The 26,953-nt window shown below is 42.4% G+C and overlaps 1 protein-coding gene across 2 annotated transcripts in view; it reads right to left on the reverse strand.

Moving 5' to 3' along the window:
- LOC149322725 (kinesin heavy chain) overlaps positions 1-26,953 on the reverse strand; it is a 73,017-nt gene that overhangs the window by 36,190 nt on the left and 9,874 nt on the right. For both annotated transcript variants that reach the window (XM_089482200.1, XM_089482193.1), the window contains exons 2-7: positions 4,457-4,544; positions 4,232-4,305; positions 2,300-2,404; positions 1,599-1,647; positions 1,346-1,401; positions 617-704 (exon numbers count right to left, since the gene is read on the reverse strand). In XM_089482200.1, the coding sequence (XP_089338326.1) occupies positions 617-704; positions 1,346-1,401; positions 1,599-1,647; positions 2,300-2,404; positions 4,232-4,305; positions 4,457-4,544 (460 nt within the window). The remainder of the gene's footprint in view (positions 1-616; positions 705-1,345; positions 1,402-1,598; positions 1,648-2,299; positions 2,405-4,231; positions 4,306-4,456; positions 4,545-26,953) is intronic.

Below are 26,953 nucleotides of genomic sequence, written 5' to 3' on the forward strand. Positions count from 1 at the left end.
CATCATGACATCACTGCCACATTCCCTACCCATCTCAACTGCACTGGCTGGCCTTCTTTATCCCTTATTCCATGGATCAAATCTTTGGATGCACCTATATTGATAAATGACAAATTACAAGATTTGGGGGGAAGAATCCACTGATTGTTAAGCCGATATAAAATAGGCACATGTTTTCAGTGCAGAAGTGGTCAAAGGCTTAGCCAATGTTACAGTTTAATTTTTGTCAATCTAAGGTGAGAATCTGTTAAGTCATATACCTCATTATACTGACTGACTGGAAGTGGACTGAGGTATCCTTGCCTTCAACATTACAATGCCTCAATCATCCCTGAACATGACAACTTCCTTGAAATTATGTCACATCATTCTGTTTTTTTCTTTCCAAATATAGAGCAGGCTTGGAGTCTATAAAAACAAATGCAGCCAACTGGGCATGTTGGTCACTATTGGGAAGGTTGACATGTCTTCCATTTTTTGCAGCTTGCCAAAGCCAGCAGATAAGAAGTGGGGTTGCCTAGTACCCAGAAAACCACAGTACATATCCGATTGGCAACATTACCCTTCTACCCTTTCCCTGATTACTCTTGACCCTTTGTCTATCCTCAAAACTCACTGGTGACTGCCACATGACGGTTGGATTTTCCCTCATCGATGACATCTAGGATTTCCTCAGGGCTGGAAACAAAACGTTCAGTGCAACCCTAAAGACAGGAGAGAAAATAAAAGCTGCAATAGTTTATGGTGGTTGGTGATCTCATCCCCCCTTTAAAGTGCATGTTTCTCAGCTGCTACCATTACAATTCTGTTGTATGTTGTTTTGCCTTCAAGACGTTTCTGACTTATGACAACCCTAAGGTGAGAGGTTTTCTTGGCAGGTGTATTCAGAGAGGGCTTACCACTGCCATCCTCTGAGGCTGAGACAGCATGACTTGCCCAAGATCACCCAATGGGTTTTCATAGCAAGTGGGGATCCTGCCCCACAAATCTCAACCTTTCACCTGGGCAGCATCTCCTGACTTCTCAGCCAAGCAAGTGGGCCTAATATTACATTTAAGGAAGGCAGGAATTTCAGTGACAGATTTTTAACACCATACATTTTGGACTACAGAAATTACACATTTTTTTAAAAATTTTTTTTTAGTTATTATTGAATATAAAATAACCATAATAATGGCTTTTAAGTAAACTTGATTTGTTTTGTAATTTAAAGCTGAATGTATCCTGGAGCAATCTTTGAATTTTGCTGTGAATGTTGCATCTCTGTCTACAGCTGAAAACTGCATCTCTACAGTAGGACCTCAGGGCTTTTAGTACTCTACCTCCCATTTCCCAGGAATCTCACCTTCACAAACGGCACACGATTCTTGTCCTCATGAACTGAGAGATTGGTCTTGGTCACTGCAGACAAGGACAGGAAAACATTTAAAAAGAAGGCCATTCGATCCAGAGAGGGATATTTCACTTTGGTTCCTTATTATCACCACTATTTCCCTCAGCATCCTCCAGCATCATCAGTTTCCATCAACATTTTTTCTTGACATGCAATAGCCAGGGGCCATGCCATTCAGCACTTAACATCTCTGAGGGTCACTCACCATCTAGCAGGTCACGGATTTTGTCCAAGTAGATTTCAAAGTAGGAAACCTGTAAAGGAAAGGGAATACAAAGTGAAGGTAAGAAATATAGCCCAATAACTCCAAACAAAAACAGGGGCCACTACATAGAGATTGTGCCTTTTGTATATAAAGCCTTTACCACTTTAGGGACTCCATATAAATGTGTAGCAGTAATGGGGAAAATACTGTACTTCTGTACAAATCAGTCCTCCATATCCATGGCTGTTTTATCCCTGGATTCAACCATCCACAGCTTGAAAATATTTAAAAATACATAAATTCCAATAAGCAAATTTTGATTTTTGCCACTTTATGTAAGGGACAGTATTTGACTATGCCACTGATTTCAATGGGACTTGAGCATCCATGGATTTTGGTACCCAGTGGGATTCCTGGAATCAAACCCCAGCAGATACCAAGGGTCCACTCTACTCTCCCTTATAGCATACATATGGCCATAATAGAGCCCTGGTGGTGCAGTGGTTAAATGCCAGTACTGCGGCCACTCACTCACTAACCTATTTGATTATCTGATCAGGATGGCCCTTCTACTCTGTTTCTTTTGAGGTTCCTTCCATACTATTATGCCACCAATTTCGAGTAGAGTTCCTTTATTTCCAACAACCACAACCACTGCTTCCCATTTCCAGCTAAGCCCCACAGTTCCACATGTCTCTGACCTTAATGTGGAATTCCAGGTTCTCATCCATAGAGTAGATGTGGTTGAAGATGTCCTGAGCAATGCGTGGGATGATACCCATGAGCTGAGGATCATGCAGCTTACCCTGATGGAAGAAAAGTGTCAGCAAGAGTCCTAATGAAGGCACCCAACCACAAAAATGTTCTCCATCTAAGCTCTGGTTTGTAAGACCTCCAGGTGTGACAGCCAGGCTAATATCTCCTAGTAATGACCCATCTCTATCTCAATAATAGACCAAGGGGGTGTTCCCACTCGCTTATACACCGGTTTACAAATCGAATCCAAGGTGTATCGTTCCCACTCAATCCCGAATTAACTCTAGAACAGTTCTAGATTAACCCGCAATCGTTCCCACTGTGATTTGAATTTGATTCGAATCATAACATTTAACCCGGATTCCGGTGTAAAAAAATACTAGGGTCTACCCTAATATTATCCCTTGATCCGAGATAGGAACCGCTGTATTTAAATGGGAACGTTTCGGCGTCTGATTTGGGTTCCACAGGATCGGAGGAGCAGCGCTCAAGGGGCTGGCCTGGGGGTGTCACCCTCTTTGGTTTCTTTCTGCATTGCCGGCGCCATTTTCTTCCATTCACATAATAGCCTTTCCTCCGGTGGATTGCAACCTCCCCTCTGCTCCTCTTTCATAGACCGATGTGTGAGGAGAGCCATTGAACACCATTTTTAACTATTCTTTTTTTCTTTTTCACCTCTGCCTGAGCACCAGATGGGCTTTGGAGGACAGCCCAGAGATCAATGGGTCAGGCAAAGCGAATTTGGGGAACGGAGGCTCTTTCCAGAGGAACTATAGGATGGGTTTTGCAGGACATATCCCTGCTTCATGGCTCTCCAGACAGCCCTGGGAGCAATCTTCCCCAAAGATTCTCTCCCCATGGAACAGGCAAAGCGAATTTGGGGAACCGAGGCTCTTTCCAGAGGAACTATGGGATGGGTTTTGCAGGACATATCCCCGCTTCATGGCTCTCCAGACAGTCCTGGAGCAATCTTCCCCAAAGATTCTCTCCCCATGGAACAGGCAAAGCGAATTTGGGGAACCGAGGCTCTTTCCAGAGGAACTATGGGATGGGAGGAACTATGGGATGGGTTTTGCAGGACATATCCCTGCTTCATGGCTCTCCAGACAGCCCTGGGAGCAATCTTCACCCCCCACCCCCCCCCCCCCCCCCCCCCCCTTTTCAAAAATACCCCACACCCCCAACAAACCACTAAGGAAAAAAGGATGGGTTTTGCAGACCTATCCCCGCTTCATGGCTCTCCAGACAGCCCTGGGAGCAATCTTCCCCAAAGATTCTCTCCCCATGGGGCGGCCAAAGCAAATTTGGGGAACTGAGGGTCTTTCCAGAGGAACTATGGGATGGTTGTGTTTGTTGTGTTTGTGAGACATTTATCCTCCTCTGCCAGAGAGTGCTGGTGCCATAATAAACTACCATTCCCAGGATTCCCTAGCACTGAGTTATGGCAGTTAATATGGGGAGAGACAGAAGAGGATGAATAAGCGCCTCCTGATTGGCTCTTTTAAAAAAAAACGCGAAATTTATAACGAATTAAAAACGGCCAGGTAGTGGGAACGCAGGTACAGGCTACATCGGTGTATGTTACTCCGAATTAATGTGACGTCATGATGACATCGCTTTGATTGACAGCCGAAACAAGTGAATGTGAACGAAAAAGTAACAAAACTGGTTTAAATAGACACCAATTCATCCTTGAATGGGAACGAAACAGGGTCAATTACAGCGAATTAAAATAAAATGTTACGTAAATGGGAAGGATATAAATAAAGTGATTTGAAAAGCGGGATAACACTCGCTTTATTTTGAATCGCTTTAAAACGAACCGCTGTATTTAAATTTGTTTTAAATCGCAAGTGGGAATGCCCCCTAACTCTTACCTCCATTGTGTGAGTTTTCCCCGAGGATGTCTGCCCATAGGCAAAGATGGTACCATTGTACCCAGCCAGCACATCTACAATAAAAAGGCAGGTAAGTGAGAAAGAGTACAGATATTCACACTATATTTTTCACTTAACTGTCCTACCTTTCATGCAGCTTTAAAACAAACAAAGAAACAAACAATCCCACCAAGTGACAACTAATTTACAAATAACCCAACTGACCTTTGACAATCTGCATGGCACAGGCATGGTACACTTGCTCCTGGGTGGTGTTAGGAGGGAAAACACGATCAAAGACATAAGGCTTGCCCTGGAGAGATAGGAAGAAAGAACAGAGAGGCCCAGAGATTAGCTAGGATGATCCAGAGGCTTGTATGAAACACCCATCACGGATATTTTTGGTAATATCAGCCAAATAGTTCTATAGTTTAATCAATTTGGTTGTGCTCCTAAAGAAATCTACACAGGATTAAAACTAAAAGAATGCAGGGATTCCAAAAAACATGATCCCACTCCACCTTGCTTTTGCCTTCTAAACATCATGTTGTGGAGTTCTTGTCAGTGGTATCTAAATTACAGAACTCTCTGTTCTGTACAATATGGCAGATAATGGCCTAGACCTAATTGTTAGCCCCAACTAGAGTCAATGGGAACTTGGTAAGTCAACACTTATGTAAGCTCCACTGTTTTAATGGGCTTACTTTAGTTGGGACTAACAATTGAATTTAGGCCCATGCCTTTAAGTTCATTTTGACATGACTTCAATGCAATCATGTTTAGATGTACTTTTATTATAAAAATGCCCCCTGACTTTCATTTATCTAATTACAGTTGGTCCTTAGTATCCATAGGGATTCTGTTCTGGACCATCCCCCCTCCTCCCATAGATGCCAAAAACTGTGGGACCTCAAACCCTGTGGTTTTTAATAGTGGTGCTCAGGTGCATTGCCACGGCTGCATGCACATGCCGTCATTAGACCCAATGGGGTTTGTCATCCATGGATGCTCGAATCTGTGGATGGCAAGCCTACGGTTGGGGCAGGTGGGCTGAAATTTTGAGTAATTTTGGCTAGGTTTTAAAATTAAACTACTGCTGTTCTGCTGATTTGTGGTTTTATGGATCTGTTGTATGAAGCTAATTGTTTGCTACCCTGGAATGGAAAGAAAAGGGGTAAGAATGATGTTATACACACGCAACTGGATTTCACTTTTTGGATTCTATGGCATAATAACCCAGTTTTCCTCTGGGTGATCTATTTCCTTCATGAAATGAGGGTTGGTTCATTTACCCAAGTGGATAAGAAAATTTTAATCCCCTAAATCTGTGGAGAACTACCACTTCTTTGACCTTTTGTTTAGCATGCTGTTGGACATAAAGCATACAGTCAGAAAAAAATGTGTGGTTGGATAGTCAACAAATGTGCAACGGAAAAACAGTAAATTGGGTCATACTCTGGAGACAGAATATTAGAATGGAAATATATTGTAGCAAGAGCTTACAAAAATCCTTTCAGAAGCTTTAAAAAAAGTTAAGGATTATTGTGAACCCAGAAAAGAGCGATTAGGAGGTACCAATTTTGGCAACAGAAGTCTGATGAGGCAACCACAGACAGACGGATGTTACAATATAACATAAATTCATAAAGTAGATGTTGCTGAATCTTATTCAAGAATGTCTGACTCATTTGGGAAAGTACACCAAAAAAAAAAAAAAAGAGTTTAAGCAAGGAGGGAAAGCATTTTTATGCTCAGCTTTTTCTTCTTTTTCATCATCTTCCTAATGTATAATATAATGTACCCAACTCCCTAAAAAAAACCTTGATTGCTTTGTTCAGCTCTTATCCTAGATGTAATGTTTTGTCCTACTATTATCCTAGATACAGTGCCATACTGCTGGCTCTTGAGAAAGGCAAAAAGCAATTACATGTGCTGAGGACATGCCTTAGTTTTCTGCAGCCAACATACTCTTCAGGTGCAGGCCCAAGTTCCCCAGAGTCAATTTAAGTGTAGTGAAATCATGCAATGTTATCCCAGGATTTTCCTCCAGCTAGACAGCTATCTTTTACTGCTAGGCTCTCTGAGTCTATCAAAAAATATCCCTTTGGGCCTCTAGCTTTCCTCACATACATAAGAAAAGTTGAGAGATTCAATTCCCCCAAGCTTGTATCCTCTAAATATTTTTGGATTAAATTTCCCATCAGCCCCACTCAGCAAACCAATGATAACGAATGACAGGAGTTGTAGTCCACAACGTCTGGAGAGTGCTAAGTTTTGGGGGAGAGGGGTCAGCTGGCAGACAACAAGGCTTGCAGTGAAAAGTCCTCATCAGAAGCACTGAGTTCCTTCTAGCACTCACTGCATAAAATCTTCTGTTCTATGGACAGGGAGCTGTCCAACTGCTGGATTCGTGTAAATATAGATTCAGCAGCTTTCCCAGGCTCTGATCCCAATTCTTTTCCTTTTATGTCCCCAACTGCTAGAAGTCCATGATGAAAAGCAAGAGTCAAGATCACAAGATGCATTATAAGCTGCCTCTTAAACCAAGAAATATGCAGCGGGAGATGTCCTAGCACCAATACCTCTCCCTGCCATGGCCAGGCTCTAGCACAGCAGTCCTAGAAGCAAGCTGAAGTAGCCCTCTGGTAGCCAGCCCCTTGTTCAGGCCACTTCAGTCTTCTGGTCTGGAACAAGAAATGTGAATCTGTATCACCCCTGTGCAACGATTTCTTTAAAAACCAAATTTTCTAAGCTGGTACAAAATCAGAGAGTAGGAGAGAATAAGAAAGTTGATTGGGACCATAAAAAGGTAAAGGTAGTCCCTTGACATGAATGTCTAGTTGCAACCGATTGCAGGCGGTGGTGCTCATCTCCGTTTCTAAGCCAAAGAACCAGCTTTGTCATCCGAAGACTGCTCTGGTGGTCATGTGGCCAGCACGACTGCACCAACTGCTGTTACCTTCCCACTGAAGTGTTACCTATTTGTCTACTTGCATTTGCATGCTTTCAAACTGCTAGGTTGGCAGAACCTAGGTTAGCAGGACTATACAGTATGTGTGTGTGTGTGTGTGTGTGTATATATATGTATATATGTGTGTGTGTGTGTGTGTGTGTATATATATATATATATATACATTTAATGGTTTTGCTTCTCATTTGGGAATGAGTCAAAGGGACCCTCTGTGCATAACCAGATACATTTTTACCATAAACACAAATGTACTTGCAGCCAAGCAGATAATCTGAATGCAACAAACACAAAGTGGGTGCAAACCTATCACCCTTGGACAAGGTCCTCATTATATTCTTGCTGGCAAACTAGTGAACTGTAGGCTAGACAGTGCTACTATTAGGTGAATTTGTAATTGTTTGACCAACAAAACCTAGAGAGTGTTCACTAATGGTCGCTGTTCATCTTGGAGAGAATTGAATAGTGGGGGGGCCTCAGGGATCTGGCCTGGGCTTGATGTTGTTCAACATTTTTATTAATAACTTAGAATACAAGCCATGCTTATCAAACTTGCTGAAAACACCACACTTGATGGCAATTAACAACAACAGCAAGATGATCAAAGATCATGAAACCAAGTCTTGTAAGGAATGACTCACAGAGCTGGGCAGTTTAGCTTGCAGAAGAGAAAACTGAGAGGTGACATTTTTTGTTGTTAACTGCTGTCAAGTTGACTTTGACTTATGGTGTCCCTGTGAATGAAAGACCTCCAAGTCACCCCCATTATCAACAACCCTGTTTAGGTCTTTCTGCCTCAGGGCCATGGCTTCCTCGATTGAGTCTATCCATCTCTAATGCAATCTTCCTCTTATCCTAGTGCTTTCTACCATTATTGTCTTTTCTAGTGATTCTCATTTTCTCTTTACATGGCCAAAGTTCAACGGCCTTAGTTTAGTCATCTTGACTTCTAAGAGAGTTCAGGCTTGATTTGCTCCATGACCCATTGATTTGTCTTTTTAGCAGAGATGCAATAGAAATAGAAAGGCGAAGGAGAGAAAAAAAACACATGTTATTTGTAGAACTCTTCTCCAGCAGCATATTTCAAATGAGTTGATCTTCTTCCTATCAGCTTTCTTCACTGTCCAGCTTGTGACATGGTAGCCATCTATAAATATCTAAAGAATGTCATGTAGAAGATGAAGCAAGCTTGTTTTCTGCGGCTCCAGAGGCAAGACCAAGAACCAATGGATTCAAATGACAAGGAAAGAAATTCCATCTAAACATTAGGAAGAAGTACTTTTCTGTATGAGCGACAGGCTTCCTTGAAGAGCGGTGGTCTTCTTTGGAGGTCTTAAAATAGAGGTTGGATGTGCGTCTTTCAGGGGTTCTTCAGTTGTGTGTTTCTTCATGGCAGGGGGTTAGACTAAATGACCTTAGAGGTCCCTTCCTACTCTCTATTATTCAGCTCACTCTAGGCTGGAAGCAGACAGTTCTGTGCACATTCGCTGTCATGACTGACATCATTCTCCTCCACCTGCCCCCTTCTTTTGTCATATTTCCAGAAGACAGGAGTGCTAGTTAATTACACCTTGCTGTCCTATTTCTGGAGGAAGGAGTCTTTAAATAAATCTGAGAAAGAAGGTCAGTGGGGAGGAGTTAGAGGAATGGAAAGTGGTGCTCTCCTGATTTTTCTTGTGAAGCGATATACCATCAGCTTAAGATAGAACAACATTGTCACTTGGAGCCACAAGGCCACTGTCAAGCTGGAAGCAAGCTTCTGATGAAAAGCCCCATTCAGCTGACTAGCATGAGAAAGGCTTTGCATTATTTACACATAGCAGAAAGAGCTGTGAGTTTTATTTTAACATTATTGTTGAAGCAATTAGAAAGGCGAAGGAGAGCCTCGTATCCTGTTGGCTCCGCTCCCCGCGACCCCGCCGGCCTTCCTGTTTCCGCCGGCTCCGCCCTCCTCTGCGCCTCGAGCGTCTCCCCTTTTCTATCCCCTGGCCCCGCCCTCTCCTTTTCCTCCATTCCCGCCCCAGCTGTTGCTTCTTCCCCTGACCCATTCTCGCCCCTCGGGGTTTCCACTGGGTCCTCCAAGTCGTTGTTCTCCACGGCGGGATCCCAACCCGACTTCTCACCCTCTTCTACCCTCTGACAGTGCTGAAAATGTGGAATGTGTAGACTGCTTCATGTTGCAGGTTGTAACTCAGCCCGTGTTCTCCCACAGTGACTGTCACTTTTGCAGCAGATACAGTATAACATGAAAGCCAAACTATATGAGAAGGGCAGCCACATGGTTCAACTCTTGCAGGACCATACTCTTGCAGGTGAAGGAACTGAAGTTTATCTTCTCCAGCATATATGGGACAAATTCCTGGATGTGGAAAAGTACCACCCCATGAAAAGGCAATAATGTTTCTCCCTGACATACTATTTTCCTAAATGCAGGAATTATTTATACAGAGGGCATTCAAACTTAATTGCTCAATTGGTGTCCAGTATGCAGCATAATAAGATGTTGTGTGAAACCACTGGTGTAGCTGTATGTTGAATTTTGTAAGGGATGTGCTTTCAGTATGTCAGTTTGAATATTCAGTTGCCCTTTAAATCCAAATAAATTAATTTACAACTGAGATCCATTTCATGGTTTCCATCTAATCACAAATCCAGAAGAAGATGACCAAGATTATAAAAAGTCTGGAAACCAAACTTTATGAAGAACAATTTAGGGATCTGTATATGTTTAGCTTGGAGAAAACTGAAAGGTGACATGATAGCCATCTTTAAATGTCATATATAAGATGGAGCAAGCTTGCTTTCTGAGATTAGAAAGAGACTAGAACAAGAGACAGTGGGCTCAAATTACAAGAATGTATTCCAATAAACATATATTTAAAAACAAATTACGTACAAGAAAAGAGATTCCACTTAAATATTAGGAAGAACTACATTACTGTAAGAACTGTTCAAATGTGGAATCTTCTGCTTTAAAATGTGGTGGATTCTCTATCTTTGGAGGTCTTTAATAATAATAAACAATTTATTTGTATCCCGCTTTTCCTAGAGATCAAAGCGGCTAACAACAATCAAATTATGACTGAAGCCATAGTACAATATAAACAGTTAAAAAATACAATTACAAACACACTAAAAAACAAAACAAAAATCCCCGAGTACTCCCACCGGCTCCTCCTCCTCCCCTTCAGAAGGGGAGCGGCAAAAACAGAGTCTTGGTGCTCTCTGGGCGCAGTCCCTGGTGTTGTGGGGGGGGTGGCTCTGGCATCCCCTACTGCACAAGTGTGCCACTTCGCAACTGCGCAGTGGCAGTGCTGTAGATGGTCCGGCAGGGAGTCCTCCAAACTGCAGAGTTGCGCAGGACACAACAGCCAAGGCAGCAGAAGTACAGCCCAGCAAACAGCACAGTCCAGGGGCCTTTCTTGGGGGGCGTGGACGAGGAGGGAGCCGGCAAGCCGGTTAATATGCGCCGCTCTCACCGGACACACATCCCCTCGCCCTTCCCCCAGGTGTTCCTCAGCTCACAGGCAGTGCTGTAGATGGTCTGGCAGGGAGTCCTCCAAACTGCAGAGTTGCACAGGACACAACAGCCAAGGCAGCAGAGGTACAGCCCAGCAAACAGCACAGTCCAGGGGCCTTTCTTGGGGGGTGTGGATAAATAAAGGCTGAATGGCCATCTTTGTGGATGCTTTAGTTGCATGGTAGGATGATGGTCATTGTGGCCTCTTCCAGCTCTAAGATTCTATGAAGTCCATATGTCTGCCCATAAGGCAATGCCTTTAGAAGGAGCAACTAAACTGTCTCAGAGCAATAAACTGGACAGGTTGCTGTCTTATGACATTTTGATTTTTCCTAATGTTGTCATTCTGTTGATTTTGAAATCAACCTTCTTCAACAATCCTGATTTGCTTCATGTACTCTCAGAGTCCATTATGAGAATGCAGCACATAGCTCCATGTTAGAGCACATACTTTGTATGCACAAGGTTTCAGTTCCATTCTCCATTATCTGCAAATAGGCACCCATGCAAGTTTACATTGATAGTAATGGAGCAGATGGGCCTATCTCAGTATACAACAGATTTCTGTATTCATGTCATGAATTGAGGTGCCCCTAAAATTTAAATGGATTACAGTGGAAGTGAACAACAGGCAATGAAGCCACATATCAGTACAGTAGTTTGTACTGTTGTACATTTTTAAACATAGGTCTAAACCACACTGCAGAAATAATCCAGTTTGGGACAGCTTTAATTGCCTTGGCTCTGTGCTATGGAATCTTGGGAATTGTAGTTTATTGTGGCACCAGCGCTCTCTGACGGAGAAGGCTAAATGTCTCACAAAACTACAGTTCCTAGAATTCCTTAGCACTGAGCCAGGGCAGTTAAAATGGTGTCAAACTGGATTATTTCTGCAGGGTGTTTTGGACCTTAATTGCTTTGCATTGGATTGCAGCTCACATGTCAAATAGGACAACTGCATTTGCCTTCACCTCTTCTACAATTAAATATACAGGCCCTCCGATCAGGCTGTTGTCATGGCTCGGGTTTTGCATGATTTTAATAACTTTTTTTAAAGAGTAGGTATATTGTTAAATAAAAGAAATTGTTATATAAAATAAAATAGCTGACAGGAAGAAATTCAGCTCAATTCAAAATGTAATGTTGGAGGAGAGTTCTGCAGATATCATGGCCTGCCAAAAAGGCAAATAAATGGGCCCTAGAAGCCAAGACAATTAAACTGAGACTTTTGTTTTTTGGACATCTCATGAGAAGACATGATATATTATAAAAGGCAATGTTGCTTGGTAAGGTAAAAGGCAGCAGGAAAAAAGAAAGGCCACATTACAAATGGATAGACTCAATCAAAGAGACCATGGCTGCCCTGAGTCTGCAAGACCTGAGCAGGGCTGTAAAATCGAAGGGTTCATGGCCGGCATCCATAGTTTTTTGTGGGTTTTTTGGGCTATGTGGCCATGTTCTAGAAGAGTTTCTTCCTGACATTTCGCCGGCATCTGGGGCTGGCATCTTCAGAGATGGCATCTCTGAAGATGCCAGCCACAGATGCCGGCGAAACGTCAGGAATAAACTCTTCTAGGACATGGCCACATAGCCTGAAAAACCCACGAAAAACTATAGATAATATAGCAGTTGTATTGCTTGACACAATAGGCTAAGAATAGCATATGAGACTGGACATGGTTGATTATTATGAATGGATATGTCACATGATAGGAAAGAAGAAGCTTAACAAAACAGCATCATGTACCTTGATTGCTGGGATTCTGTCTCTAGCCTCTTCTAATGCCTTCAGCTAATAAAAGAGCTGGAAAAACAGTTCAGTGCAGAGAGGCAATGAAAAATAGTGCTCTAGGTTTATTAGTACTGGAAGCTCCCTTGCAGGTTGTAGGGAACCAAGCATTTGCACATGGTTTTTTAAAAAATCTTATCCAGGATTTCAATAATTTTTTTTTTGCCTGTTATGTAAGAGCTTTTCCTTGCTCTCAGTAACTTCCCTATTATTTGGAGAAATGGGGTGTGCCTTCCCAGCTTCAGAACGGTACCTTTCTCTGAAATCAATGACACATACAAAAGGGTATACCACAACATGCAAATTTCTGTGACCTGAATGTAAATGATGCGTTTGTATATATTTCTTATTTTGTATTATTCTTTCTGCACCTAATAGCAATGGTGAAGGACAAGAACCTATGAAGGATGACTAGAGAACTACTCCAACCACTGTAATGATTCCTGGTATTTCACAAAGTGTCACCCACACATTTTCAAATCTGTCTTCACAGCCATAACAGATTCACTACAAAATGTTGTCTGTGTAGATGGGAGGTGCAGTTTTATGCTGAGCATATTTTATGTTCAGAATATTGCATTCTTTATCTAGTCCTCTATTCGTTTTTTGTGATCCGTGACGCATGAGTTACACCCCTTTCTGTGGCTACTAGGTTTGCTTTGACAAGATATGCTATATTTTTCTGTCTTTCTTTGCTTGTTTTCTTCCTTCTTTAATTCCCCAGGTTTCCACAGAAATATCACAATAATTTCTATTATTACACATGATTAAATGATTCATATTTTGAATTCAGATGGCGCTTCTCTAAATTAGTAAAATAACTATTTGTCAACACGGCTTATTAAAAAGAAAAAGGAAGACATACATCTTCTACAGTTTTCTTCAACGTCACACCTTTCAGATGTGTCAGCATTCATTCATCTACCTGTCATCCCTAACCAGATTTCCATCCTCCTATATGAGAATGGTGAAGTTTTCCCCCCAACACATCTGGAAAGTGTCAGGTTGAGAGAGGCAACTCTAGATTGTTAAAGTTAAACAGACATTACAACAACGACAACAACAATGATGTGAGTCAAGAGCAAAATTGTTTTGTTTTGCATCCCTTGTTTGCCAGGAAATCAATTAACTGTCCCCTGCAATCCATCAGCTCTCAGTTGTACGACAGTGGACCCTTGTTATACGCTGGGGTTTGGTTCCAAGATCCTCTGTGGATAACAAAATCCGTGGATGCTCAAGTCCCATTAAATATAATGACATAGCCAAATGGTGTCTAGAAATGAAATCTTATGTTTAATTGCAGGATACTTCTCATTATCCCCTTGTGGGGCAATCAATAAGAAGCAGGTTTTTTTATAACCTCTAGCTTCTTTGGGACATCAGGTCAGCTACTGCCAGAGATGCAATTTTGACTCAAAATAGCAATAATCCTATAAATTACTACTTCAAAGCAGCATTTAAGGGGAAAAGAGAAGGAAACAGCTAATTGACAAAACTGACTTTGTGTTGCATAAGGCCTCTCTGTACCAGATATTTCCATGATGCAGTTGGCTAGGATAGCAAGCAAATTGTTCCTCACTTGCCAAAACTCCGATCCAGTCAATATGATGGGACCTATCAGGGGGCACCAGGTGTGGGAAAACCTTCATAAGCTTACATAGTCTAGTGTTTCATGCTACACAATTATAGGTCCACTTTAACTCCTAAAGGACAGGCCTTTAGAAGCCTTAACCAGATAATTCTCCTCTGGTGCTTCCAACCATAGCTGTAAATCCCTGGATTTCACAGTAGGCAGCCATGGCAGTTAAATCAAGATCATAATGCTGTAACTCTGTAGTGTGAAAGGGCTCTAGTGGCATGAGCAGGAAAAGTGCTGGTCTGCAGAGTTTGTTAGACTGCACTTCCCAGCATTTCTTACCATTTGCTATGCTGGTTTGGGCTACCTGGCACTGCAATCCAACAACATTCAAAGGGCATTACTTTGGCCATCTCTGAATTAGGACATTACCACCCGAGCCCTGTTTTCTCCACAATCATCAATGTCAATGAAAATGGAATTATACCTGTTTGTATAATAGCCTTTACCACATATCTTTGCAATCACATGACTGGAGCTGCTGCTCCCATTGCGCTCTCTTCTTGACTCAACCTCACCTCCCTGTCCTATGTCCTACTCAGCATGCCTCTCAGCTTATTTTTTCCAAGAATTCATGCAATTCCACAGCTCTACTACTGTGATCGAAGTTTTAAAAAAGAAGAAAAGAAATGGGGAGGGGGAATAAAAGGAATCAAGCCTAACTGGGAATAGAGAGGGGGAGAGGAGAAGAAACTGATACTATATGATTGCCAGTATTGCAAATGGGACACCCTAAGCATGCATGGGGGACATAGTAACTACATGTTGGAAGCGGCATTATGCAATAAGTATTGCCAAAACTGCTTTTTTCCCAGATCTAATCACAATTTAAAAGCCCTGTGTAGTAATCTCCTTAGAGTCTGCTACATCCAATCTATTGAATGAAGCAGACTTCTTAGTTCATGAAAGGTTATTCCATAATTAAATGTCTGTCTTCAGGGTGCCATAAGGCTCTTTCTTATTTTTGCTGCCACAGATGTGACATGGCTACCCCTTCAGGCATTGCCTCACTATCTAACTAATGTTAGCTTCTTGTCAGGAAGTTGTAGTCAAGCACCCACAATCTCATCTGGCCTAGAATCACATTTATCTTGTCTTCTTGGCATTAGAAGCGGCCCTGCTGGATGGGATGCCCAGCAGCTGTAAAAGGGAGAGAGAGGCCATTGTGGTTCATGTAGCAGACAGCGGTCTTGCAAGAGCAGAGACACACTGTCTCCTTATTGTGATGTGGCATGTGCCCTCCTAGTCCCAACTGGAGGAGGCGGAAAAGGCAGGAGCCAGCTGGCTCTTCTTGTATGTCTTGCTCCACCTGCTCCTAAGCCTAAGCTAGCAGAGGGACTGATGGACTGGGCAGACTTTGAACCAAGGTTTGCATGTCTGAACCAAATTCACTGGAAGAGTGATCTGCCTCAAACCACAGCTGTTGACTATCTATATAAGAACTGTCAAATTAAAGCCCTTTGTGCTACAACTACAGCAATAACAGCAGCAGAATGATGAGCAGAGGGGAGACAGTAAAAGCAGCAGCAAGGATAAAAGAAAGCAAGGAGAAGGAAGCAGATGCAGCGATATTCTGACTTTGCAGCACTTCTTTCAGGTCTTTTTGGTAACAAGGGCCCTTTCTTATCATATGGACTTCATTTTGTCTCCTGCACCATGTTTGCAACTACCACTCTATATTACATCTGAGAATCTGAGCAGTCAGTTGTTGACCTGGTGTTCTGGTGGAATGGTCTCCTGGAGGAAATCAGTATGGTGTAATGGTTAGTGTGCTGTATAGGGACTTGGAATATCTAGTTTCAAGTCATGAAACTCACTGGGTGACCTTGGGCCAGTCATAATATCTCTACTTGACCTATGTCACAGGACTGTTGAAAATAAGCTGTGTTTGGTGCCTTGAGTTCATGGGAAGGTAGGATAGAACTATAACAAGTAAGATAAATAATCCAACTAACAGACTGGTTTCCTTGCTGTTCTTCCATTGGCAGGCATAGACTTTTTCTATTCAGCCAAGCTTTTAGAATGGAAGTCTTTCAAGGAAAGGGCTTGCAAGAAGGTACTATACTGCTTTAAACTCTACTCACTGTTTCAACTGCTTTTATCCCTTTTAAGTTCATGTTTAAATTGCTTTGATATTACAAATACTCTCATTTCATTTTAATGTTCCTGTTTTTTGTGTTTTTAACTGTTATTTTAATTTGTAAGCCACCTCAAGTCCCAATCTTGGGGGGTGGGGGGGAAGGTAAGGAGAAATAAAATTCATAACAGGCACAACAGAGCCACATACTCTTGAACCTACACCAAGGAGAAGCTAGATGAAAATTACAGTGAACGGGAATGAAATGTGGATGGAGCTGCTAATGGTTCGTGTACAATTATATGTATATATATTTATGTATTTCCATCCCTGCTATTTTAAAAGTGATATAAGAACATGGCATGAGGTTACTACTTCAACTCTGAAAGCCAGTTAATTTCAGCATTTGGCTAGGACTCTAGGGACCAGAGTTTGAATCCTAGCTTGGCCATGGAAACTCACCAGGGGATCTTGGGCAAGTCACACTCTCTCAGAGAAAGACAAAAGCAACTCCTCTCTGAAGAAACTTGCCAAGAAAACCTCATGATAGGTTCACCTTAAAGTTGCCGTAAGTCGGAAATGACTTGAAGACACAAAACAACAAATCCTACCCCAAAAAGAGTAGAGTTTGACCCTCCACAGTGTAAATGAGACAGCACAGGAAGGGGAAGGTTAAGAAACAACAGAGGCTGGAGGTTTGGCAAAGCCAACAAGTGGCAACGGATAAAGTTCTGAAGTTGATGTGTTTTTGTGACATAAAATTGCAGTATTCATATAAGATACTGCCTCAAAGCAGCACTTCTAAGAGAAATAGCATGCAGACATTGACAAAACCTGGTCTCCAGAGTTGCAGTCTAACATTCAAACCAATACACCATACTGGCTTTTTGTAACAACATTAAACCATATAATAATGTACAGTAATTACTGTTCAGTATTGAATAGTAATTGAATTATTATCTGGTTCAATCATACTGTTGGCACAAGCATTGTTGTATATTGTAGTAGAAATTATAAGAAAATAACAAAATCAAGAATTAGTGGGGTACGGAGAGACACATAGCGTGCACATCACAGAAATTCAAAGAAGGAGCACCAGGAAAAACTGAGCAGAAAATGAGAAAATAGTTCCCTACGGACACAAAGATAGATTGTATATTCTTTGGCTTGTTTCTCTTTTAGCCTCCGGTGGCCAGAACTTTTAAGCTTACTTTAGAGCTTCCATAACTCTTCTTAGTGGTGTCCAAAGCTGAGTTTAGAGTCAATTTCCTCCAAGCCTTCTTCTGCTAGCAAGAGAAGAAGCTGCAGAAATCCTCTAATCTTCTTAGCAAGAGCATGGGAATGAGTGACCTAATCAGAGCTCAATTTTGTCAGAATGCTGGGTGCAGAAAAGTGGCTTTGAAGAACAACATGGGTTGCAGCACACAGACATAGAGAGGCATGAGAGAGTGATTCTGGCTGGAGCAGCAGGATGTCAAAAGAGAAAGCCTGAGGGAGAACATAAGATATACAAACTTCATGGAGGGGATTTGAAAGAGATTGGAATGGCTGCTAGCCATGAGCAGTGGGAGGTCAATCTTGTGCTCAACATTTTTGTTGTTAACTGCCCTTGTGTCAACCTCAACTCATGGCAACCTTGTGGAAGACGCATCAAAATCTCATATCCTCCACTGTTCTGCTTAGGTCCTATAAATTCATTCCCATCACCTGATGGGAATGAATTTACATGACCTAAGCAGAACAGTGGAGAATATGAGATCTTGATGTGTCCTCCACAGGATTGATCCATCAAGTGTGTGGGTTGATTCATCAGGCATATGGTCTTCCTCTCTTTCTACCACCCTCAACCTTTCCTAGCGGTATTGTTTTTTCTAGTGATTCATGCCTTCTTAGGATGTTGTCAAAGTACAACAGCCTCAATTTGATCATCTTGGCTTCTAGAGGTCTTTCAGGCTTGATCTGTTCCAGGACCCATTTGTTTGTCGTTTGGACTGTCCAGAGTATCCTCAGCATTCTTCTCCAGCACCACATCTTGAATGAGTTGATCTTTTTATCCACTACAACACTACACTTCTAGAATGAAGAGCATGGAATTTAACCTGAGCCCTTTGGCAGTACACAATCCCAGTACAATGCTTCTGTGTCAAACTATAGTTTGACACTACACAATCTCAGGACAATGCTTCCACTTTAACTGCTGTGGCTGCATTCTGTGGAATTTTGGAGACTGCAATTTAGTCATCAGAGATCTCTGGCTGAGGAGTCCAAATAACCCTCCCTCAACTGTAACTCTCAGGAGTCCATTCAATCACTGGTACTCAAACTTTTTACCCTTGCTCTCCCCTTTACATCTACATGAGGATGTCACATACCCCCACTCAAGATAGGATATGGATAAAAGTATTTTGTTTAGTGAGTGTGCATATTTTCATTCACACATTCATATACAGTTGGCTCTCCATATTCATGGATTCAGTATCCACAGATTCAACTATCCATACCTTGAAATTATTTTTTAAAAAATCCCAAAAGCAAATCTTGATTTTGCCATTTTGTGTAAGGCATTCCATTTCACTATGCCATTGTATCTAATGTGACCTGAATTTCCAGGGATTTTGGTATCCACCAGGGTTCCTGGAACCAAACCCCAGTGGATACCAAGGGCCCAGTGTATATTCATATTTCAACATTTTATAAGGAAATAACATCATTCAAATGAGAACAATTTTATTTAAGTAAATTCAATATATAACTCAGTGCATGTGTGAATTTTACACATAAAAAGATTTGGGAAGAGGAGCAGGATGAGGGATCAGGGCCTCCGAATCTCACATCCCCTTTGAGCACCAGGTGACCTTAGGCAAGTCACATTCTCTCAGCTTCAGAGAAAGGCAAAGGCAAACTACCTCTGAACAAACCTTAGCAAGAAAATGCCATGATAGGTTCATCTTAGGTCCACCGTAAGTCAGAAATGACTTGAAGGCACACAACAACAACAACAACAACAACAACAACAACAACATTTATTGTGAAGTCAAAGACTTTTATGGCTGGCATCCATAGTTTTTCACCAGCATCTGTGGCTGGCATCTTCAGAGAATAATGACCTGGAAGAGAGTGGGTATATTCCAGGGTCACACAGTTTCCCAGGCCAGCATTCTCTGAAGATGCCAGCCATAGATGCTGGTGAAACATCAGGAATAAACTCTTCTAGAACATGGCCACATAGCCTGAAAAACCCACAAAAACTAACAATAATTATTTCTTACTCCTCTCTCCCCAAGGCTCAAAGTGGGGTACAACACAGAACAAGAGACATAAAACCACTCAAACATACTAAGTTAAAATCCATAAATGTAAGACACATTAAAATAATCTAACATAAAATTATAATATCCCAATTTAAAATTCATAGTTTAAAATTGGCTGGGTAGACTTTCCGGAAGAGATAAGTCTTTAATACTCTTTTAAATTCAGACAACATGTTTAGCTGTCTAATCTCTCCCAGAAGGGCATTCCACAGTCTATGAGTAGCCAACAAAAAGTCCTCTGGGTGACAGTTACCAGTTTTGTTTTGAGTGGTAGAAGTAAATGTCCCCCAGCAGAACTGATTTTAAGCCAAACCTGGACAAGACAGGCCTCAAAATACCTGATGCCTTCAAACTGAGGACTGTCCTGTGTAAAGTGGGAGACATAGCCCTTACTGAAACTAGAATCCTAGGATTTGTAGTTTGGGGAAGTATTCAGGCTAGTCTGTCAGTGACAGGATTCTGTTGGATGTAGAGTCAAAGCAGTTAAAGTGGTATGAAACTGCTTTAATTCTGCAGTGTAGCTACACATGAAGTTACATTTGGGCTCACGCTTTGGCCTGGAACAGATTAGCCAAATGCACCATGCTGGAACTGATTTTAGGGTTAGGGACCGTGCACCAACCGCATGGTCCCTAACCCTAGCACGGTGAGGCGACGTAGTAATGGCGGCATCCCATCCATATGGGCGCCGCCATTTTGGCATAAGTGACACACAGCGTTCTCACATTGCTGCACGTCGCTTACATAATCAGTATGCCATTGGTGCACTTGTTAAGTTTGCCCAGCAGCACAAAAAGAACCCATTTTTTCCAGGTTCTTTTTACTCCGGATGGATGCCACGTAGTCTGGTGGCTGCAGTGTCCCTCCGGAGGGAAAAAGGCCGCCAGCAATGCTGCCCTTTTGGGGCGGCCTGTCCCGCGCCTTTGGCTTACTTTAGACTCTGCTCTCATAAGTCTTAATGGGTCTGATATTATCTTGCTTCATCCACTTGATAATGCCTTCTTACAGTAATTGCTAATACTCAGTGCCCATGGGGAAAAAGTAAAATGCATTGCCAAAGAAAGCCAAATTCCAAATCCATAAATAATACTTCAACTGCAGTATATGAGTCACAAAATTGGAGAATCTCTGCAGGACCAGATCAAAGCTCCAGCAAGTCCAGCATTCTGTTCTCAAAACTGGAACTTTGGAAACTTTTGACTATAGTGCCCCTAATCCCTAGTCGTGACCATGCTTGCTGGGCATTCTGGGAATTATAGTCCAAAATATAATATTTCCAAGCTCTCTCCAAAAATGGCCACACATTAGAGTACCATTGAATATGGAGGATCTATTTTGGCATTCTGGATAATAGCCACATATCTTCTATTAACATATCTAATCTATTTTAAGGCTATTTAAGCTAAGGTACATCCCTATATATTCTGTCAGTTGATTCCACACAATAATTATATTTTGGATGAAGACGTATTCAGTGCAATACAATATTAGTGAATATGCTCAGTAACCATAGGACTGCTGAGTTTGCATGTTTAACAGCAGAATCTGATTTATGGGATTTTAATGGACACTGTGGGCTCAGAAGAGGCAGAAAGAACATGAGCTGGAGATCCTGAAGGCTGAAGGGGGTGATATTACAGCTATTAAAAACAACATCTGAACACTGCATATTTTTGCAAATACTGCCTACCATTTTCCAAAGGTACCATCACCACTCTGAGGAATAGGAATTTGCTTTTAAAACAAGAAAAGAGATGCAGGCAGAACTGAGATGAGTAAATATCAAATTTCACAGACAGTAATGTGATTCCAAATTACAAAAGATGTATTTTAAAAAAAGAAACACTTTTCTTCACATTTCCATACATTCCATGCTCTCCATTCTGAAACCGTTTCAGTCTCTCTGTAGAACCCAGATTAGAGGGATAAACCAGTGCTGCCCTAACCATGCAATGACTAAAATAATTTGGGGTGAAAATGTATGTCAAACCACATTAAGAGCCATACATCTGGCTCAAATATCACATTTTGTGTGCATATGTGCCCTCAGGTCACCCGTCAACTGTCAATCAGAATATGGAGGCACAGCCAAATGCAGTCATACAGCTTCCCTTGTCCTTTTTCCTTCACTCTGCCTGCAAGATTTTCCACAATATAGCTATTCTCCTCCTCATGGTTGCCAGGCTACAAATATTCCAGTCCCACCCCCATCCTCCCCACTCCCAAGGTGGGAGGTAGCCATTTCTCTTCTGCTTTAAAGGCAGTCACCAGGTTCACTTTGCAGGGAGCACAGGATAAGTGGAAACGCTTTTTTCACGCATTGCAGTAATTCACCACAAGGGCCTGTTCTGAAGCAATGTAAAAATTAATCGAGCCCTCAAAGGGACCTATCCCAAGGCCACCTACCCGCTCTCCTCCCTATATCAAGTACCCTAAGAAATCTCCATCCAAAGAGGAGAACCTTGGGTTGCAATAGTATAGTCACCTATCTGAGATAAAGTCCCCTGGAACACAGTAGGATGTAATTCTAGAAACCAACATGCGCAGACAGAACAGCTAGCTATTAAGCTCAAATATCTTATAGGGTCAAGATCAAAGGAGCACTGTTTGATGTTTGAGCAGGTGGGATTAAATTTGAGATGGATCATAAAAGCTTACAGTGAATACATTCCTGGAACCAATTCTTAAAAGGCTTCCAGGTCCCAGAAGTCAGATGGGGCTCAACCCAAATGAAGCAGCCATGTTCCTTCCCCCCATAATTAGGGTTGCCATATCCCGCCTGGGGGCGGGACTTTCCCAGTTTGGGGCGGGGCCACACAGTCCCACCCCGGTTTGGCCACCTCCCTGCCTGGGATAGCCTAGAGAGCAGGTCTTCAGGGAACCTGCCACTCAGAGCTATTGCCAGCCCACTTGGTATATATGTCTTGCAAGAGGCATTACTTTCTAGGTTACAGAGAGAAAAAAAAAAGGCCATCAATCGTTCCTGTTTCACTGGGAGTCTAAATGCCTCATCTTTTAAATGTCTACCGCGTCAGTATTCTTATAATTCTTTGTCACAGGATCATTTTTGAGGCCCTAAACACCTTTACTTGTAATATGCACATTTCTCCCAAAGCTGACCAATGAGAAAGAAGCAATCAGCCCTCCACTTGGGTTGGTTTTCAATGGCTTGGTGAAGGAAGAGATTTTGCCTTGCTGGTAAATAGGAAGGGCTTTGGGGTAGCAAAAGGCTGCAGAAATAGTTTGACCCCCCCTTAAACATCCATGGCTCAGTGCTATGGGATTCTGGGAATTGTAGTTTCTTGTGGCACCAGAGCTCTTTTGACAAAAGGAGGCTGAATGGTCTACAGAGCTACAGTTCCCAGGATTCCATAGCCTTGAGGAGGAGGAGGAAAGCTGAGTCAGTGGCCATTAGGTCTGCCTTGGTTTTTTGGGGGTTTTAAATTATTTTTAAAAAATATAAAATACTTATTTTATTTTATTAATTTTTATTATTGCTTTTTAATTTTTTAATTTTATTAATTTTTATTATTGCTTGTTTTATTTTATTTCATTAATTTTTGACTAAAAAGCATGATTATTTATTTATTTATTTATTTATTTATTTATTTATAGGAGTGTTTTAAGCTTTTATTTGGGAATGTGGTGCATTCATTTTTGCATTGCCTTGTCCTCCTCTGTGGTTATTATTTTAGTGTTTTTAATATTGTTGTAAGCAGCCTTGATCTCATTGGAGAGCCAGGGTATAAATAAATTATTATTATTATTATTATTTAGGTCGCAGAGTTCACTAGGGCCAGAGTCTCCTCAGGAGGACTGGAGTTTTTGGTCCCTGGTTGTGAAGGGAGGACTACATTTCCCAGAGGCCATTGCGCGCAGGGAAGCTCTGAGCATGTGTCTCCATAGCCCTGCTCAGCTCTTGCTTCCATTCAGGGTTATGGCTGAGTGGGCAAAAGCCCTGGCGGGCATTAAAGGGCTGCCATTAGACATCAGTGGGGTCCTTTATGAGTACAGTGGAGGCAAGGAGGCGGAGTCCCCATCCCTGGATCTATAGAGGCTGTCAAAAAGTAAGTGGGGAGGTGTTTTAGCCCACCTTTTTAGCTCATCACTCCCCCCCGCCCCCCAAAGCCCCTGCCATCCTTCTGGGCAGCTTGCTTATTCTGCCAGAGATGTTGCAGGAGTGTTTGGTTTTTTCCCTCCAGCAAGCAGGGAGTTTGCATCTACCTTGAACAATTAATGCAGTTTGATGCCGCTTTAACTGTGGTATATGGCATTCTGAGATTTTGTGGATCTGTGGGCTGCTTAGCCTCCTCTCTCTGGTGCCACCACAAAAACTGCAAATCTCTGAGTCCCCCAGCACTCAGTTTTAAAGTGGTGTCAAACTGCATTGTTCCTACAGTGGAGATCAGTGGTCGTCCCCAAACTATGCCTTTTAAGAGATTTTTGGACTTCACTCCCAGAAGCCTCAGCCATGTTAGCCAACAGTCTGGGATTCTGGAAGCTGAAGTCTCAAATCCCTTAAAGGGCACAGTCTGGGGACCACTGGTATAGCTATATCCTATGGCTGCCTCTGCTCTGCAGAAACCATCCAGCCTGACACTACTTTGCCATGGTTCAGTGCTATGGCATTCTGGGATTTTGTAGATTTGTGGGCTGCTTGGCCTTCTCTTTTTCTCTGGTGCCACAAGAAACTACAGACGCCAGGATTCCCGAGCACTCAGCCATGGCAGTTTAAAGTGGTGTCAAACTGCATTGTTTCCACAGTGTGGATTCACCCTATGGCTGCCCTGCAGAAATCACCCACTCTGAGACCTCTTTGCAGACAGCAACCCTGTCATGGGGTTTTCTGGGCAAGTTTTTTTCTGAGGGGATTTGCCATTGCCATCCTCTGTGGCTGAGAGAGTGTGACTTGCCCATGGTCACCCACTGGGCTTACATCACATGGCTGAGCCAGGATTCAAACCCTGACCTCTACAGTCATAGTCCAACACTCAAATCACTACACCACGCTCACAGTTTGATTATTTTATTTCATTAATTTTTATTATTGCTTGTTTTATTTTATTTCATTAATTTTTATTATTGCTTGTTTTTTATTTTATTACATTAATTTTTATTATGAAATATATACACCTCTGCCTTGTTTATTTTTTCCGCATTATTTTTTATTATTAAATATATGCAGGTGCATTTTCTGTGTATTTATGGCGCTTTGAATGCTAACAAGTCTGCCTTTCCTGGACAATTATAGTGATGATGATGATGATGATGATGGTGATATTGATATTGAAATGTTGCCCTACATTTGTCCCAGTTTGGAGGTCCTGACTTATGGCAACCCTACCCATAATGTCTCATGCTATTAGCGTATTCATAGCTGACTGAGACAGAAAGAGAACCTTTTAACAGTTCTTTGGGGGAAAATAGTTTTTTGACTGCTGTTTCTCTTCCAAGTGCAATCTGCTGATGGGAGATGGTACTGAGCTGTTTAGAGGACCACAAACACAGTCCTATATTGATCATGGACAGCTGTGTTCAAGTCAAAGAAAACTGAACGGAGCTGTAAATGACTTTTATGATTTTTCATCATAATTTCTCCAGCCAGGTGGACCAGATTCCCTGATAGGTTAGGAGCAGTAACCATTCATAACTGCCTGCATGATAAAAAAGAATAGCATTGCCTTCCCTGTAACTTGAGGTGTTTCCACACTAGCAATATACTGGGAGGTTGCCAGTCTATTCAACAGGGCACCTATGTTTTAGTTGCCACACTTTGTTCATTTACCTTTTAATGGGGCATCCATATTTTAGGTGCCATCTGCTGCTATGACAGTCTAGATTTCAAAATCACCACTCCATCATGGAGTATCACCAAGGCCTATTTCTTACAAAGTGACTCATCTTTGTCTGTGTTTCACCTAGGGTTCCAATTTCACGGCGGTAGGCGGGACTTTCCCGCCCCGCCCTCCCCTCATTCCCGGGTGGCTGCCCGACTCAGGGCTCCCGGGGCTGCTGCCTCCCTTTCCTACAGTGCTGAGCAGCATTCTGGAGCAGCAGCAGCGGCTGGGGCTAGCAGAGGGCGGGGTCTGCTGCTCTGCCCTGCCCCTATTGGCCAGCCCTCTGAAGGAGCCAGCCCTCTGCTTCCTTATTTGGCATGCTCCAACTCCAAGCAGGGAGGGCTTTGCACTCAGGCAAGCTGCTTTTAGTTCTTTTTCTCTTTCTCTTTCCCCTCCTTCTCTTCTTGTTATTCCGTTTTTTTCCTTCTCCTCCTCTTCCCCTCCTCTTCCCCTCCTCTTCCTCCTCTACTTTTTCTTCCTTTCTTCCCCCTCCTCATCTTCTTTTTCTCTTTGTTCCTATTCTTCTTCTTTCTCCTCCTTTTCTTTCTCCTTCCCCTTTTTTCTCCTCCTCCCCCTTCCTCCTCTGCTGTTGCTGTTGTTATTGTTGTTGTTGTGTGCCCAACTCCTTTCTGACTTATGGCAACCCTGCCTCTAGTCCTCTTATTTACCCCCCCTCTCTAAGCCCCCCTCCTCTTCTTCTCAGGGGTCCAGGGCTTCTCAAGGCTTTGCCCCCATTACAAAAGAAAAAAGACTTTGCAAGGGATCTGACCCATAAATCCCCCCTAAGTTGAGACATACCTGGGGAAAAAGAGGGGGTGAGGGGTTTTGGGGGGGTTGGAGGGGGCAAGGAAAAGGAGGAAGGGGGGAATTGCTAAGAAGGCTTGGGAGTGGAAATGTAGTTTGCAGTGGCACAAAGGACTGCCTGTGGTCTTTAAATGCTATGTATGCTTGGGAGTGGGAAATGTAGTTGTAGAATTGGGCGGGGGGGGGGTGTTTGGCCAGAAAGAGAAGTACATTTCAGCCATCCGTCTAGGAATAATGCCAAAATGTCCTCCATTTTGAGCATGCCTAAGAAGCATGCATTTATATTAACATTTTTTAATAATTATCAAATTTTTCATGTGTCCTCCATTTTTTAAAAAACATGTCCTACATTGGAAAATGTGGCCCTACATTTGTCCAACATTTGTCCCGGTTTGGAGGTCCTGACTTATGGCAACCCTAGTTTCACCTGTAAAACTTCAGATGAGTAAGACCTTGCATCAGTGAAAGCTCTTCCATAACAGAATTAAAAGTGAAAATAATGTCTCAGGTGCATTTACACTGTATAAATAATGCAATTTGATGACACTATAAGTGCTGTAGATGCATCCCTTGTATGTAGAAAGCTAGCAGATCAGGGAGAAGGCAAAGCTTCTGGCTATGTAGAAGAATCAGGGTCAAGACAGACAAGCAAACTGTGCCACCTTTTCCCACCCATCCAAGTCACAGAATAGTAGAACAGTATAATTACAGAAGGAGCCAGTGTGGCATTGTTTGAGCACTGGACTATTACTCTGGAAACCAGAATTTGAATCCCCACTC

This window comes from Sceloporus occidentalis, unplaced genomic scaffold (assembly GCF_023333645.1).
Source record: "Sceloporus occidentalis isolate IW3139 unplaced genomic scaffold, rSceOcc1.0.p SCAF_1, whole genome shotgun sequence".
Lineage (NCBI taxonomy): Eukaryota > Metazoa > Chordata > Lepidosauria > Squamata > Phrynosomatidae > Sceloporus > Sceloporus occidentalis.